Source organism: Pelmatolapia mariae, linkage group LG22 (assembly GCF_036321145.2).
Source record: "Pelmatolapia mariae isolate MD_Pm_ZW linkage group LG22, Pm_UMD_F_2, whole genome shotgun sequence".
Taxonomy (NCBI): domain Eukaryota; kingdom Metazoa; phylum Chordata; class Actinopteri; order Cichliformes; family Cichlidae; genus Pelmatolapia; species Pelmatolapia mariae.
In genome coordinates, this window is record NC_086245.2 from 25,600,501 (window position 1) to 25,617,915 (window position 17,415).

The 17,415-nt window shown below is 43.3% G+C and overlaps 1 protein-coding gene and 1 non-coding gene across 2 annotated transcripts; both read right to left on the reverse strand.

The window, feature by feature from the left end:
- Positions 1–8: 8 nt before the first annotated feature.
- trnah-gug (transfer RNA histidin (anticodon GUG)) lies at positions 9–80 on the reverse strand. Its single transcript has one exon. It is a non-coding gene; the product is annotated as a tRNA-His (tRNA).
- A 3,375-nt stretch (positions 81–3,455) lies between these two features.
- On the reverse strand, positions 3,456–15,541 carry LOC135933042 (leukocyte elastase inhibitor-like). The gene is made up of 7 exons (XM_065470911.1): positions 15,374–15,541; positions 14,459–14,547; positions 6,279–6,360; positions 6,111–6,228; positions 5,867–6,009; positions 5,572–5,739; positions 3,456–3,485 (listed from the first exon to the last, which is right to left on the reverse strand). Exons 1-7 carry the CDS (start codon positions 15,539–15,541, stop codon positions 3,456–3,458), a joined length of 798 nt encoding a protein of 265 aa, XP_065326983.1.
- Positions 15,542–17,415: the final 1,874 nt, after the last annotated feature.

Sequence of the window (17,415 nt, forward strand, 5' to 3'; positions counted from 1 at the left end):
AACCACTCTGCCGTGACCCGGATTCGAACCGGGGTTGCTGCGGCCACAACGCAGAGTACTAACCACTATACGATCACGGCTGCTCAGAAAATGATCATCTGCAATCTTTATTGTGCCTTTTCCTTTATATCGATCTCAAACTCTGTGTCTACGATGCGCACATTTACGCACGTGGCACAGTAACAGTATCCGCATTAACTCTGGGACCTCGCGTGGTCTGACCGTAAATACATTTTGGTGCTCTTCTGCACATCGTACAGGTCAGCTGTTACACGCAGATTCAAGTGTTTACGGTGAAATAAGAAGAAAAAAAGAAAAAAAAAAAGAAGCAAGATCCAGACTGTAACTGGCAGTGAAAAGCACAACATGTTTGTAGTTCCAATGTTGATACGACCTAAACGTGTCAAACTTAACATGTACAGTCCTGCTTAGTGGGTTTAAAATGGACTCGTGTGGATTGGAGGTGATTGACTACATGGGCGTTCAGCCTGCAGCTGAGCAGCCGTGATCGTATAGTGGTTAGTACTCTGCGTTGTGGCCGCAGCAACCCCGGTTCAAATCCGGGTCACGGCATTGTGGTGAAGCTTTTAAAGCAAATACAGCAGATAAAGTGGAACAAGAATGAGGGTGAAATGTTGGTTCTCCTGTCTGAAATCTGCGAGAGAGTTGAGAAAAAAACAGATACATGACGTTTGATATAATAATAAAAACAGTTTAATTTAAGAAGTCAACTTGTAACCGGTGATCAGTGGGTAACAAAAAGGAACCGCACGCTGTGCACTATTTAGCTTATTTTGTAATTTCTGCAACGGCTTACTGAGTTAGGGAAAAACAGCACAAGAGTTCAGAAATTAACGATAAAAAAACTGCTTCCATAAAGTCGAAGGCATAAAGGCTTTGATGTCTTCGTCTTGATGCATTCTCAATCATCCAGGAAAGTAAATCTCCAAAAGTTGATTCTGTTCATCTGGACGTACCGTTTTGTGGGAGAAGCGTTTCGTCACTCATCCAAGTGACTTCTTCAGTCTCAGCTGACTGCATGTTTCCCCAATCTTATAAACAGTACATTTGCATAATGACTGAAACCAGCCCACTGAAGTAACAATGGGCTCGAGGTCAGTTCCTTAATCTTAATTATGCAAATTCTCATGACCATTGATCAACAACCACTGACCTAAACCCACTGATCAGAGCCCACTGATCAATGGCCATGAGTACCATTCACAGAGAGTTGGGGAATGGCTGCAATCACAGTATTGTAAGATGGCGAAAGATGTACCCTTAGGCCCCCTCCTCGATTCAGAGATGGTCTTTCCCTTTTCACGTAAATGGCCTCCTTGACTCCGCGCTCAAACCAGCGTTCTTCCCTGTCCAGGATGTGTACATCCTCATCCTCTAAAGAGTGTCCACTGGCCTGTAGGTATAAATAGACTGCAGAGTCCTGGCCTGACGAGGTAGCTCTTCTGTGTTGTGCCATCCACTTCGCTAGAGGTTGTTTGGATTCCCCGATGTATAAATCCTGGCAATCGTCCTGGCACTTAACAGCGTACACTATGTTACTCTGTTTGTGTCGGGGGACCCGATCCTTGGGGTGGACCAGTTTTGAACCAGCGTATTTTGGGGTTTAAAAGCCACAGAGACCCGGTGTTTCGAAAAAATGCGTCTCAGCTGCTCCAATACTCCTGACACATATGGGATCACTACAGGTTTTTGCTTAGGCAGCGGTTGTCCTTTTCTCCTGGATCGGCTGGAGCTTTCTTTAGGTGCCTTCCCAGCTTTGACAAAAGTCCAGCTGGGATAACCACATTTACTCAGGGCCTTCTTGATGTGATGTTCTTCTGCCTCCCTGGCCGCTGTGTCAGTGGGGATGGTGTTCGCTCTGTGTTGTAGCGATCAGTGGGTTTTGGTCAGTAATTGTTGATCAATGGTCATGGGAATTTGCATAATTATGATTAAGGAACTGACCTCCCAGCCCATTGTTCCTTCAGTGGGCTGGTTTCAGTCATTATGCAAATGTACTGTTTATAAGATTTGGGGAAACCTGTAGTCAGCTGAGACTGAAGAAGTCACTTGGATGAGTGACGAAACGTTTTTCCCACAAAACGCTACGTCCAGATGAACAGATTCAACTTTTGGAGGCTTTGACTTCTTGATATGATATGATCACCCTGTGTTTTTCCCCAAGCTGGCAATGTTTCATGTTAAATAAAGAATCAAGGAAATCCTGACTGTGTGTCATTTCCTCGAGCGAGTTGTTCAAAGATTCAAGATTCAAAGATTCAAAGTGTTTATTGTCATGTATACAGAAGAAATACCATTTCTCTGTGCAATAAAATTCTTCCTTTCCTGCCTATACGTAAATGCCAAGTTAGGTAAGGGTTAAAGAAATAAGATAAATAAAGATAAAAATAAGGATAAAAATAATGACAGATAAAAAATAAGTGTAAACAAGTGAGGTATGCAGATGTCAGATGTACAAAGGAGCTTAATGTGCAAAATGAACTTGGTGTGTCCTGATGTGCAAATTGAAGTTGAGTTACGTCAGCTGTTCAGGAGTCTGATAGCAGTGAGGCTGAAGGAGTTGTTGAGTCGGGACGTTCTGGATTTCACACTTCTAAACCTTCGTCTCGAGGGCAGAAGTGTGAACAGTCCGTGTTGAGGGTGTGTGGGGTCTTTGTGGATGGAGGCAGCTCTCCTCTGGACTCTGCGGTGGTAGATGCTCTGCAGAGAGGGCAGCAGAGTCCTGATGATCTTCTCTGCAGTTGTTATCACTCTCTGCAGGCGTTTGTGATCCATAGCAGTAGTTCTGCAGTACCATGCAGTGATGCGGCTGGTCAATGTGCTCTCCACAGTGCAGCTGTAGAAGCTGCTGAGGATCTTGGCCGACATACCAAATTTCCTCAGCCTCCTCAGGAAATACAGCCCCTGCTGAGCCTTCTTGACCAGCTGTGTGGTGTTCCGTGTCCAAGTGAGGTCCTCATTGATGTGAACGCCCAGGTGCCAAAAGCTGCTCTCCACTTCACTCTCCTGGATAAACAGCGGCTGGCGAGGCCTCTTCTTCTTGTTCATGTCCACTATGATCTCCTTTCTGTTTGCTCATACTCATATTCAAAATTTGACATGTTTTTCTCAAAAACTTAAATGCTTGTGATGCTCCTGCACAATAACAATATATTTACTGAAGCACTTTTTAGGTTTCTGTAAATCTTGTGAATGTGATAACTCAAGAAAGAAGTAATTAAGATTTTTCTCAACTTCAAGGTAAAAGTCAGAGGCCAAGTTTTCTGAAAATGTTCTCACGTGATAACTTGAGAATGAGGCAAAGTATACCTTTTAAACGGATACCTTTATCAGTGGTTTTCTCAGTTTCTGAAAGCTTACAGCGATCAAAGAACAGGTGATGCAGCATGGTGGTAAAAGAATGAGCATAAGGTTTTCAAAAGAAAATACAGATTTCATTCTGAATATCTGTTGTCAGGGCTGGACTGGGACAAAAAATTTGGTCACTAGTCAAATCATTTTGACTAGTGACCACTTTGCTAGATCCACCCCTGCACAGTTACCAGCTGTCAGCTACATAGAAAAGGATCCTGGTGTTATTTGTCTCTCAGAAACAGTTCATAACTTCCCTTCAACTCATTCATGTCACCTAAAAGGTAAACCTGTTTCTCCATCACCTGTTCAGCTCTGATGATTCAGTAAGGACATCTCCTGGTTTCATCTTCATGTTTCCCTCTCACCACATTTTCAAACTGATATCATGACCACCAGCTCTTACAGCGCTGGCTCCAGCAAACATCAGCTCATACTAGAAATTAATATTAAATAAATTCTAACAACAGCTGATCCACCTTAAACGTGCTGCTGTTGTTTAGCGCGACCTCCGCTGGTTTCCTCTTTCTGGCGCAGAGAGAAAAGCCGATCATTGATCATTGATCAGTTTCATGATTGAATTAGCTACTTTCTAGCTGAAGAGGAACGGGACAAATCGCGTTCCTGTGGTCACATTATTTTAATTCTTTTCTTTGCCAGCGCATATTGGGAATGGCATAGGCACCGATCGGTTTTCTATCGCCCATTTGCTGGGAGTAAGGGCGCCCTCCGTTTGCGAGGTGCGCCTGCTGCTTGCGGCACAGGGAGGAGAGGGCGGGGCGGAGGGGGATTCTCTGGCTGGCTGGAGCAGCGTCTAATAACCAACTCGCAAAATAAAACAAAATAAAAACAAACCAACAACACGAAAACAGCAGACATTATGATACAGACTTATAATTTGCACCGATGTTTTTTCGAAATTCTATACGCGAAAAGTGAGCGCGAGAGCCCTCGGTGCGCCTGCTCGCTGCTGAAGTCAAAGTAAACTTTATTGTCATCTCCGCTACATACAGTCCAGTATATAGAGAGACGAGATGACGAGGCTCCAGTTACAGCAGTGAGAGTAAACAATCAATAAATATTTAAGAGTAAAAAAATAAATATACACTTTAGGACCAGGGGTAAAGGGATAAATAACAATTTAAAATGTATATTTTATATTTTGTTGATTTAAAGTCTCACACACAACCCGTTTTTAAAGTTTTAAAAAAAGAGAAAAGAAGAGGAGTGTAGCAACTTCCACAGTCGCTAGAGGCCGGGGATGGAGCCTGCCTATTTGCCTGACGCGCTGTCAACTTTACGCAATAATGCGAGAGGTGGAATTGCTTGCTTGTTTATTAAAGTGCTTGAAAAGTTTACAGAGCAATGTGATCGGCTCGCGATTCAAACTCTTAAAACATCACAGCTCTAATGCAACAAGGGGAAACTCGTTGTGCTGCGGTCAACAAAAACTACGGCTACCCAGCCCTCCTCTCTGTCAAAATCAAACCAGTGAAAGACAGACTGACAACACCCTCTTAATGTCACCGCTAGCACCCACGTGACTCCCGTTACACATCACCATAGCAACCAAACAAATGAAAACCCAGTGATCATTAAAATTCAGTACAGTTAATTATGGCTCCTACAAGGAGAAACGAGCAAAAGATACAGGTAAGCAGATGTGTCATTGGATAATGGCAGGTCATGTATCCTAAAACATTAAGAATCAGAATACTTTCTTAATCCCTAAGGAAATTATGTGGGTTACAGTTCCTCCAAGAAGAAATGGTAAAAATAGTAACAGTAACAGACTAAACTCCAAACAATATATACAATAATATAATATTAATTAGTCAGTGTCAATTGTTGATTTGTCCTGTTCCCATTGTATGACGAATTATGATGTCTGTTTAGTAGCCGTTTGCATACTATGCATACTCTCTCTCTCTTCATATATGTGTGTGTGTGTGTGTGTGTGTGTGGGGGGGGGGGCAGAGGGAGTGTTCGCCCAGGGCGCCAAACAGGCTAGGACCGCCACTGAACACAGTTAATATATTTTGTCATATTTCCTTTGCTCATATTTAAATTCATTTTATACATGAAGTAAGGAGCTGTCTGTTAAATTCTTAAATGATCAAATTTAATTAAGTAAACTAAAGTGAAGCAGAAGAGTTTTTGCGGCTTTTTGTTACAGGAACTTGTTTCTAGGGTGTGTACCTTCAGCAGAGGGTCTGAGCCATCTGAGGACTCCTTAGGCAGCAGAATGAACATGCTGAGCTCCTCACCCACATAGGGCAGCTCCAGGATCTGCATATCATGATCAGGAATGTAGTTGTAGGGAAGCTCCTTCCTCTGGTACATCATCTGGACTGGTACGGTCTCATTCTGACACACACGAAATCCAGGTCATGTTACTATAAAGCTTCTGATGGTGATTACCTTAAACCTTTTAAACTGTTTCCTGTATTCAGACTTTTTGTCCTGATTTTGTAACCTTCAGTTAAATTTCTACCTGTTTGACTTTAAAGGGCATCTCTTTGGTGTTTGCCTCATCAAATCTGTTACTCCAGTTGCCCTTGAAGTAGACAGCATTGACCAGAGCCAGTCTGGTATCTTTGTTGACTGTTCCTGGCTTCAGAAGGTCTTTTATCTTATCTGACAGGAAATACAGAAACACAACAATATTCCATTATAATCCACAGAGGATGCTAAAATGATTCCCTGCTGTTCAGGCTGTGGAAGATGCACATTCTCACTTTCTGTTTGCTGCTTGACCCAGCTGTTGATCTCTGCTCTGCACGCCTCTGGAGCTGCAACGAAGTCCACAGCCTTCAGGTCTGCCTGGTAGTACTTCTGTGTGTTTTCAAGGAAGTCCTGCAGAGAGCAGACGTTTGTTTATTAATCCAGTCTTTGTAATGAAGCACTTTATGAAGCGAGTAATTGATGTGGATACAACCTAGGAGGAAGTGGGCAGTGTTTTCTCCATAAAGACGGTTGGCTAGTTTTCAGGATGTAGGATGCAAGTGGAAGTGAGAGGTAAGTGACGGAAGTGACGGACAAGGTAAGCGACTCATGTTGTAACTGACGTCAGACGCCGGAGATTTTGGCGGAAAATTAAGCAAATGGTAGTTTAGATTTGTACAAATTCCTTTAAGCTTCAGTATTACCAAATACACTTATCAATTGTCTTATAACTAACAATATTTGTCTTAATAATCTCCAACACCCTGGAGAACAACGGGGAGAGTTTAGAGGCTCTCCAAGATTACATTGATCAGTGCTTTCAGGATCTCGTGATGAAGAAGGCCCAGAGTGCATCTTCCCCGGCCAAATCTGAGACGCCATCGTCGAAAAGACTTCGCCCGGCAGATTCCCCCGGCACAACATCGCCAGCCGGCAAAGATATTGCCGACATACTGGAGTCAATCGACAAGCGATTGTCCAGCTTCGACGCAAGGCTGTCCTTGGTGGAGATTCTTCACCGGGAATTTAAATGCTTGCGAGAATCCCTGGAGTTCAGCCAGCAGCAGGTGGAAACGCTCGCTGCTGAAAATGCCACGCTAAGGGAGTCGGTGAAATGTCTCACAGAAAATGTTACCCAGCTCAACAGAGAAAATAAAAAAATAAAAGAAACAGTTATTGATCTACAAGCTCGTAGCATGCGTGATAATCTGGTATTTTCTGGTATTCCAGAAGCCGCTGGAGAGGACGCGGAGGCCACGGTAAAAAGCTTCATCAAAAACCACCTGAAGCTGCCGGAGGACACGGTGAAGAACATCGTCTTCGATAGGGTGCATCGCCTCGGCCCCATTCGGGCTACAGCCGGGAGACCACGTCCTATCGTGGCCAAATTCGGCCACTTCAAACAAAAGGAACATGTGAAAAGCCGCGGCAGGGAATTAAAAGGAACGGACTTCAGCGTGAACGACCAGTTCCCCAAAGAGATCCTGGAACGACGCAGGGTCCTCTTCCCAATCCGACGCGGCTTCATCCAGAAGGGCTCCCGCGCTGTCATCGCTGTGGACCGGCTGTACGTGGACGGACAGCTCCACCGCGACCCCGACATCACTCCGTGGCTGTATTAACTTCACACCAGATAAGAATCCGCTACACCCTTTCCCCATCCACTCACACTAACTTGCATTAACATCTGTTTAACTTACCAGTATCAAATCGCATCTTAGGTGTGATATCATAGCAGTATTAACACCATCACTCTCCGTCAATGGTTTGATTAGAATGTTTCCGGTTTTTCTTTTTTTTTTTTTTCTTTTTTTTTTTTTTTTTCTCTCTTCTTGTTTTTTCTTCTCTCCTTTTCCCCTCTTGTTTTTATGCTGCTCACCCTTGTCCTTGGTTTCTTTCTTTTTTCTTTCTTTCACTGCTTCGATCACCTGCTTCCACACTCATCCACAAACAACATCCTTTATTTCGACACATACGCACAGCACGATCACGCACAGTCATGCGCTCAACGGCAGCACATTTACATCACTCAGACAGCGCACACAGTTGTATAGGATACACACATTTAAGCCAAGCGTACTCATCTTAGTAAATATGCAAACACATAGTCAGACTCAGGGAGCATCTCGCCACACACTTTTTCTCTCTCTCCCTCTCTTTATTTATGAACAAGTGATGTATTCTCTCCACCTGTCTAAGCGACACACACAGCATACACCCCTAGTTATACACAGACATCTATGGGTGCACTGAGATTCGTTACATGGAATGTAAATGGAGCTGGCTCCAGAGAAAAGAGGTTAAAAATATTTAACCAACTCAAAAAACTACAGGCAGATGTTGTCCTTTTACAAGAGACCCACAGACCTCTTAGAGGTTCGAATGAACTTAAAACACCTGAGTTTCCTAATGTGTTCTCAGCTTGTTATAATTCTAGACAAAGGGGAGTAGCAATTTTAATACATAAAAATATTAATTTCACAGTACTCGATACAGTTATAGATCCAGAGGGCAGATTCTTAATCATTAAACTATCTATACTTGATAAAAAGCTATGTATTGTAAGTGTATATGGTCCAAATGTTGATGATCCCTCATTCTTTCACAGTTTTTTCAGTGCACTCTCTGAACACTTAGATGGCACACTTGTTCTTGGAGGCGACCTCAACCTTGGACTAAATGAAGAAATGGATAGGCTCAATACAGCAGGAACTCAGCGTAATTGGCAGTCCACAAATATAATCAAACAGTATATGAGCGACTTTGGTCTTTGCGATGCATGGCGCTCCCTTCACCCCACCAGTAAGGAATATACTTTTTTCTCACATGTTCATCACTCCTACTCTCGTCTGGATTATTTTTTGGTCAGCAGCTCACTGCTGAGTGACATTTCAGACACTGAGATTCACCCTATAGCTGTCAGCGATCATGCTCCTGTATCTTTAACACTAATGCACAAGAATAATACTACGCCAAGTAAAAACTGGAGATTTAATACATCACTGCTTAAAGATGAAGACTTTATTAAATATTTTAAAAAAGAGTGGACTTCATATTTAGACTTTAATGACACTCCCGGAACATCAGCTTCTGTTTTATGGGAAGCAGGGAAAGCCGTGATGAGAGGTAAAATAATTTCTTTCTCATCACATAAAAAGAAAAAAGAAAACAAAAATATTCAGGAATTAGAAAAAACCATCAAATCACTAGAAGAAGCCTACGCGTCCCACCAAGATCAGGAAACATTGAACAAAATACGCAAAACAAAACTAGAATTAAATGAGATAATTGATAAAAAAACAAAATTCTTAGTACAAAGACTACGCTTACAAAATTATGAACATAGTAATAAATCCGGTCAATTTCTAGCAAACCAGCTAAAAATAAATAAAGAAAAAACAACTATATGTGCTGTTCAAGACTCATCTGGGAATACAGTATATGACCCGAAACAAATAAACAACATTTTCAGGGATTTCTATAAAACGTTGTATTCACCACAAATAAACCCATCTAAAAAGGAAATTGATCAGTTTTTAGACAACATAACTCTCCCAAAATTATTAGACACTCAAGCAATGGCACTGGATTCGCCACTGACGCCAGGTGAACTCCAGGAAGCCCTGATAAATATGCCCAATAATAAGGCTCCAGGTCCAGACGGCTTTCCTGCAGAATTCTACAAAGAATTCTGGACGATTCTAGCACCAGTTTTTTACAGAACGTTGTTGGAAATCAAAGAAAATGGCAGACTTCCACCAAATATGAATTCTGCAAACATTAATCTCCTGCTAAAACCAGGCAAAGACCCTGTATATCCCTCAAGCTATCGTCCAATATCCCTTATAAATGTAGACCTTAAAATAATTTGCAAAGCTCTCTCAAAGAGACTAGAGAAAATAACCCCCCTCTTAATTCATCCTGACCAAACTGGTTTCATAAAAGGTAGGCACTCATCAACAAATACACGTAGATTAATTAATTTGATAGACTACTCATACAGTAAAAACCTTGAAACTACAATATTTTCTCTAGATGCAGAAAAAGCGTTTGACAGAGTTAACTGGAAATTTCTATTTGCAACTTTACACAAATTTGGTTTTGGATCTTCTTTCATCAACTGGTTAAAAATATTATATAATTCCCCAACAGCTTGTGTCAGAACAAATGACCAGACATCCTCCAGCTTCTGTCTCCTGAGGGGCACCAGGCAGGGATGCCCACTCTCCCCTTCACTGTTTGCAATTTTTATCGAACCACTAGCAGCAGCAATTAGACAGAATTCAGTAATTAAGGGCATAAAATGCAAGAACGTGGAACATAAAATCAGCCTTTATGCGGATGATGTGTTACTCTTTCTCCAAAATTCACAAACCAATATCTCTGGGGTGATTGAACTGATAAACTCTTTTGCAAGAATATCAGATTACTCAATTAACTGGTCAAAATCTACAGTCCTTCCGATTAATTGCTCCTTCCATAATTCCTCTTCTACTCCACTGCAATCGGGAAATATAAAATATTTAGGTATTAATGTTTCTCCCAAGCTTGCAGATCTAACTAAATTAAACCATATCCCACTTTTAAAGAAAGTAGAAGGTGATCTGGCTAGGTGGAAATGTCTACCCATATCACTCATGGGAAGGGTTGCCGCTATAAAAATGATGGTATTACCAAAAATAAATTATTTATTCTCAATGATCCCAACTAAACCGCCGCAAGATTGGTTCAGATCTCTAGATTCATATATGTCCAAATTCCTTTGGAAAAATAAGCCCCCACGTATAAGCTTAAAAACACTACAAAAGACCAAGGATAAAGGAGGATTAGAACTACCTAACTTTCAGCACTACTTCTTGGCCAACAGGCTTCAGTTTATCTCAGGATGGCAAAAACATACCCTCTTAGATGAACCTTGGCTAGATGTAGAACAAGCACTTTGCAATAATCTAGAGATTTCAGATCTACCGTTTATCAGCTCAAACATCCAACGACATGAATGCTTCAAAAGCGTCAACATCAGCTCCTCTCTGACAGCGTGGTGGGAGTTTCTGAAGTTGACAGAGTCTCCATTAATCCCATGCAAACGTACACCTATCTGGAACAACCCTGACATATTACAAAACAATAATATGATAAACTTTTCAGATTGGAGTAGTAAAGGAATCAAATATTTAGAACATATACTAGAAGGAACAGAATTTATTTCATTTGACAGACTAGTTACACAATATGGGATCAACAAGAAAAGATTTTTAGAATATCAACAAATTAAATCCATAGTAAAAAAGAGATTTAAACCGGGTCAAGTTGAACTACAAACACCACCAAGTGTGGTTCAATTTCTTACTCTTAAAACCCCCAAATTACTATCCAAAATATACAGAATGCTTTCTAAAACAGATGAATCAATATCACTTCCTATTGCAAAATGGGAAGCGGATTTATCAGTTAACTTAGACCAAAACTTCTGGTCTCAGATTTGCTTAAAAACCTTTCATTTAATTAGAAATCCCAGTCTTCAATTAATTCAATACAAAATACTACATAGAGTGCACTATACAGGTCATCGGATGTTCAAGATGGGCTTTACGTCTACCAACAACTGCTCACACTGCCAAACCAATTCACCGGACAATTATATCCACGCTCTTTGGTTCTGTCCACCAGTTCAGAAGTTTTGGCGTGAGATATGTGAAGACTTATCAAAGTGTCTGAAATGTAACATTCCAACTTCTCCTTTAGTATGTTTGTTGGGCAGCTTAGATAATGTCACTTCAGAAAAGAATATAGCCCATATGGTTTTCACTGCCCTATGCATAGCCAAGAAAACAGTCCTCATGAACTGGAAAAATAAAAATAATCTTAATTCTAACCAATATAGAAATTATCTATTAGATTACATTAGTCTTGATACAGCCTCTGCCACCACATCAGATCAATTGCTCTGGGCTCCTTTGATCAGCTCCATCACCTAGTGGGGGTGGGGGGCCATAGTTTGGTCCCACCTTCACTGTTGTGATTGGTGTGGGGGTAGGGACAGGCTTAGGGCGTCGGGGGGTTCCCCAGGAGCATCTTCCTTGGGGGGCTCAACCCGGGGTAGCGGTCATGGCCAATTAGGGGCTCTGTTGGCTCTTAGGTGACGGTTTCCTCGTGGCTGCGTGCAGCGGGGCTAGGGGAGGGTCTGTGCTGACGGACGTGGGTTACTGACCTGGTAGCCTGGCTGCCCCTGGGTGGGTCCGGGATGGGCGTGAGGTTCTGGGGGCGCTCCGTCTCTGGGCTGGGGCCCTGGCCGGGCCTCAGGGGCTTGGGTCCTGGTTGGTGTGTTGCCGAGGTTGTGGGCGGGTGGGTGTATGGGGGCCCGGCCCTGGCGCGGGGTGCCGTCGGTGCATCGAGCCACCTGGGGGGCTCTTCAACTGGTGGGGGAGGTTGTCACATCTTGCAGGAGCTTTCCTCTCTTCAGGAACTCTCTCTGCAGGAGGGGGAGATACAGGAGTGGTGGAGGAAGATCTCAGCCTGGGCGTCTATTGTCTTGTGTAGTCTGGAAGATGAGTGGATGATGGGGTGGGTGCAGTTTTCTCTGTGGTGGGGTCAGGTGAATTGTCCCGGGCTCTGTGGGGCCGGGGGGCGCTGCTGCACTGGGCCCCGGTCCGGATGGGCCTGGGCCCCCTTTCCCTGGCGGGTTGCACAGCATGGGGGTGCCTACTGGGGTCAGCGGGGGAGCTGGCCCCAGGGAGGGGTCACTTGCCCCTCCCTTCCTTCCCTCCCCATCTCCAGCGGCCTCCCTCTTCCCGCTCCACCACAATCACCCACACATGCAGGGCCTTGGGGTAGGGGTGTGTCACCAGGGTGCAGAGGAGACATCCCCCCCCTCTGTCCCCTTCTGGCTGCCTCTGCCTCAATTTTATCCCACAACTTAGACATTCACATTACTCACACTCTCATTACACATACATATAGGATCTTGGAGGTGGGCACGCTACACGGATTCCAAACTACCATCAGGGTGTACACCTCACCCCTGGCGTCGTTGCCCACCTCTCAATTTTAAATACATGTAGACATTGAGGGCTAGCAGGAGGGGCTATATGCTTACCTGCTGCTCTGGCAGGTGGCTCCATGCCCTCCTGGGTTTTAAATGCACCTTAGAACACACATACATCAACAGTACATATGAGCGGGTGGAGGGAGGTTTGGAGTCTTCCTACACCCCCGTTCTCTGCGGCCTGCTGGAGCAGGGGGGCTAGGAGGAGGAGTTGGCCGTCCGACTGGGGTCTGGTGTATGGGGCCTCCCTGCTGCTGCGGAGTCGGGGCGGTCTGCTTCTCCCCACCGCAGGGAAAAGGGTTACACCACCTGAGTCTGGGTGCAGTTTCCCCCTCCAGGGGCAAGGGTACCTAGACTCGGGGCTTAGAGTACGCTTGGGGAGTGTGATTGTGTGTACAGCGTCTCTCTATGTCTGTCTCCACGTTGGGTGAGTGTTGAGCAATTGTATATGAGAGCATGAGGGTGGGAATAGATGTTTGTATCTGTGTGTGCCTGTTTGTCTGTGTCTATATGTCAGGTTGGGTATCAGACGCCACCTCTCTGAGGACATCTCAGGCCCTCCAAGGTTTGGAGGCCCATCTCCCCCCACCACTTCCCCTGCCGGTGGCGGACGCCCTCAGACATCGGTGCGTTGGTGGTTCTCTGTCTCCGGGGGTGGGCGCCCAGGTACCCACCGGCTCACTCCTTGGCGGCTGCTTATTGGGGCCTGGAGCCTGGGGCTCGCTCGGGCCACCTTGGGGATGGGGTGCCCTCGGCCTCACGGTCCGGGGCTCGGCCACTCAGGCACAGCTGGCTGCCGGCGGAGCTCACGGGCACGTCACTGCAACCCCCCCTGGCTTCTGCTCCGCGGCTGCTGAGTGACCCCTCATCTGGGACTCTCCTCAGCTCTTTCTGGGATAGTGGCGCGGCTGCCCCTCTGTTGGTCTTCCTTGGTCTCTTGTGTTCTGGGGGCCTCTGGATGTCTGGAGTCTTGATCTCCTCCATACCTGCTTCATGCCCTGGAGGTCGGGGCAGTGGCCCCCCACACCCTCTAGCAGATCATTACATGAAGGAACCTTTTAAAAACAAGCGCGTTCATGCTCACAGGTGTACACACGGGTGATCACACACACAAATTACACCCTTTTTGGCTCCTACCTCAAAGCACACTGTGCGCTGTCGATCTCACGTGCTGCACAATAATGTTTAATATTTAGTATTTACTGTCATATTCTCATATATCATTGTGATCTTGTTTATTACTCTCGTTTTCTTCTGCTTGCTTTCTTTTTTCTTTCTCAACAGGTGATCCAGGTGATCGATATATGTATTTGTTGTCTGCTTATTCTGTTGGTTTTTGTTTTTTGCCCTTTTTCCCCGTCCCTCTTCTCAGGTTTTTTTCTTTCCCTCTTTCTTTCTCCACATTCTCTCCTCCAGTCAAGTCTGTCCCGTATTCAGCAAGTGAAAATAAAATAAACAATAAAAAGTTGAATCAAATGGACCATTACGGCAAGGCTGGGATGGTCCATTTGGTAAAGTAAATCCGTTGGGCATCTTTCTTCGCCTTTAGACAATAATTCTGATGGCAAAAGAACCAAACGGGACAGGTTAAAAAAAAAAAAAAAGGATGCAGATGGTGAGTTGATGTCAGCGTTCAGTTTCTGGAAGTCTGCATGGACGCCTTCACCTGAGCTGAATGAGAGGGCCTGTGTGGCATTGAAGGGGTTCAGTGTTTTGGCCACATAGAAAATTGAGCTTTTCAAACACATTTAACAAAAGTTCAAAAGTTGAATTTTGTGCAGTTTGTCTGTAAACAGCACTCTTCTAGAAAAAAGTTCAGATTTTGTCTTTAAAAAGATAAAAACAAAAGAAAAGATATGATTCCTTTTTGTATGGAAAAATACAGACAGCCACATCTGACAAGACATTTTGTGGAAACAGGTCAGATCGACTGCTTGTGTAGAGCTGCCACCCAGGCAAAAGAAAAATAGAGCTATATCACATTATAATGTGAAAACTTTATTGTTCTAACAATATACTTTTCACGTTTGAACAACATAATATCACGTTATTACAATATAAATATTATTTTTTTTACGAACGTGATAAATATATTGTTTGAACAGAAGAGTGTTCACGTTATAACATATGTTTTATTTTTCGAACATGATACATGTTTGCCTTAAAACAGTGAAGTGGATGACAGTGCAGATCAGTGTTCGAGAAAATGGCTCGTTTATTGGAATTAGTTAAGTTCTACTTTATGCTTTGATTGAGGCATGGGGAGATTTTGTTATAACGTGATAGTTATGCATATTATAATAATGTGATTGTACTTACATGATGGTATATTGTTAGAACAATGAAGTTTTGACGTTATAATGTGATATGGCTCAATTTTTCTTTTGCCTGGGTGGCAGCTCAACGCTTCCGTAACTGCTTTTAAAACGCAATGAGGGCTTGAAGTTGCACAGGCATCATGCTGGCTGATCAACTGATGGTGGTGCAGGTAACAAGTAACAGTGAGCTGACCTGAGCCATCTGAGCTGCAGTGTCTCCTTTAGCTCCCAGGTAGACCATGGCCAGGGCTGAGATGATGCTCAGTGGAGAGACAAAGATGTTCCCAGCAGGGTTTGTCTGGTTCAGAGTGCGGAACAGCTCCAAGGCAAAGGCATTGTTTGAGCTGCTGATGGTGGACATGGCTGATCGTGTTTTCCTGTAACATGCAAACAACCGTTTAAACTGCTACAGCGTTACATACTGGAAACACAACAAGAGACTTTAGATTAAAGCGTCGAGAAAAAGTGACTTTTTTAGGAGAGCGCATACAAACAGAAACAACCGGCGGAGCTGCCCCACCCACTGAAGCTAAGACACCTGACACGGTGCAGCCCGTTTCAGAAACTTGTCAACAGCGACTTTCTGCTCGCTTATATGAGAGTACAAGCTACTTTATTCACAAGAAGACATTATTCAAAAGTGATACACACATAAAACGCTTTACTTGCTGTGTGCGAGAAGTCAAAGCAAGACACGAAGACAAAGGAAAGTAAAACTATACACACACAAAACCGAGGACAAATGCAGAGGACTACCTGATTTACACGGAGCAAAGGACTACGTGGAGATATGAGTCTAACTGCAGTTTTTGCTGGGTGTAAATAAGGTTCGTGGAACGAAGAAGGGCGGTCCTACGGAAGAGGATTAGGGCCACTGGGGGAAAAACTTGTTCTTCCACTCTTGCATGCAGCTAAGAATAAACCCTGAATGGGACTTTGGAGACCAAATCATTAAATCGTTCGACCTCTGCTGTTGACTTTTTTTGTTTTTGTTTTGTTTCTCCATGATGGGAATTCTTGATCTTCAGGATGAGTTTATTTTCCAAGCAATTAATATGTTAAATGTAAAAACGTAGAAACAAAAACAAACAAACAACAACACTAAAATAATCTTTTTATCTTTATTTGTAATGGGAAGCATGTTGAAGTGGTGTTAAAACAAGTCTTGAACTTTAATTATTAAGAGATGAAAATGTTATATATTCAAAATTGAATAATCTAATAACTGTAAAACAGCCAAAAATTCCCCTTTCCATGACAGAACAGCAGCACACACAGCTGCATACAGTGTAGGAGTGATGGAGTTTTTAAAGTGTCAGCAGATGGCGATAGAGGGCTTGCGCAGTAGTGGTTTTTGATATGATATGGGCAACAAGGGCGGTTGCCCAGGGCGGCATTGTGGTGAGGGCGGCATTACGGGCATCGACAAAGAAAAAAAAGGTGAGTGTTATTAACCCTCTGGGGTCCACGGACACGCTGCACCTCCAAATCACATGACTGATTTAAGCTCACATAACAACAAGCTGCAGCCACGCTGAGTCTTTCAGCCCGTGTTGAAAGTTCGGACTTCAAAGTATACACCGGTTTTTAAATTTTAATTACAGGCCAGTAAATCCAGAGTTATGATAAAACACACACACACACACACACACACACACACACATATATATATATGAATTGTGTGTGAGATTTGGTTGTATATATATATATATATATATATATATATATATATATATATATAAGCCACAACATAAGAGGGGAAAGTTTTGGGAGTGACGGTAACGGTGTTCCAGATTAACTGGCGTCACAGATCAACTGGCATTGGTCAAACGGATGTGTGGTAGACTTGCTTTTCAGGAGCCGCTACCGACAAAACAGCAAATAGCCTAGCCTACAGCCAGATTAACTTCTGACACACATCTGCACCTGGCTCTATTGCCACGTTTGAATTCGTTTCATGCACAATACATCTGGAACTTTCAGTGTTTTCTGTTCTTTCAAAAAAAAAAACAAAAAAAACAAAAAAAAACAAACAAAAAAACCCCCTTCAACTACATGACATGCAATTGTGTATTTTTTGTCACCTTATCATACACTTGAATTTTTACAAATCCCCACTCCTTTTGTGTATATCATTTCACAGCAAAAAGAAAATACCTATTTCACAAATATATGACAATACAGTAATATTTGATCAGTGTTCTCACAACACATTCTGTCAGCATAGTCAGCATT

Coding starts and splice junctions, on each gene's coding strand:
- LOC135933042 (XM_065470911.1), bottom strand. CDS start 15,541: ATGTCCACCATCAGCAGCTCAAACAATGCCTTTGCCTTGGAGCTGTTC. Junction 6,229..6,278: donor TCAATTACTCGCTTCATAAA/GTGCTTCATTAC, acceptor TGCTCTCTGCAG/GACTTCCTTGAAAACACACA. Junction 6,010..6,110: donor GGTCAAGCAGCAAACAGAAA/GTGAGAATGTGC, acceptor ATTTCCTGTCAG/ATAAGATAAAAGACCTTCTG.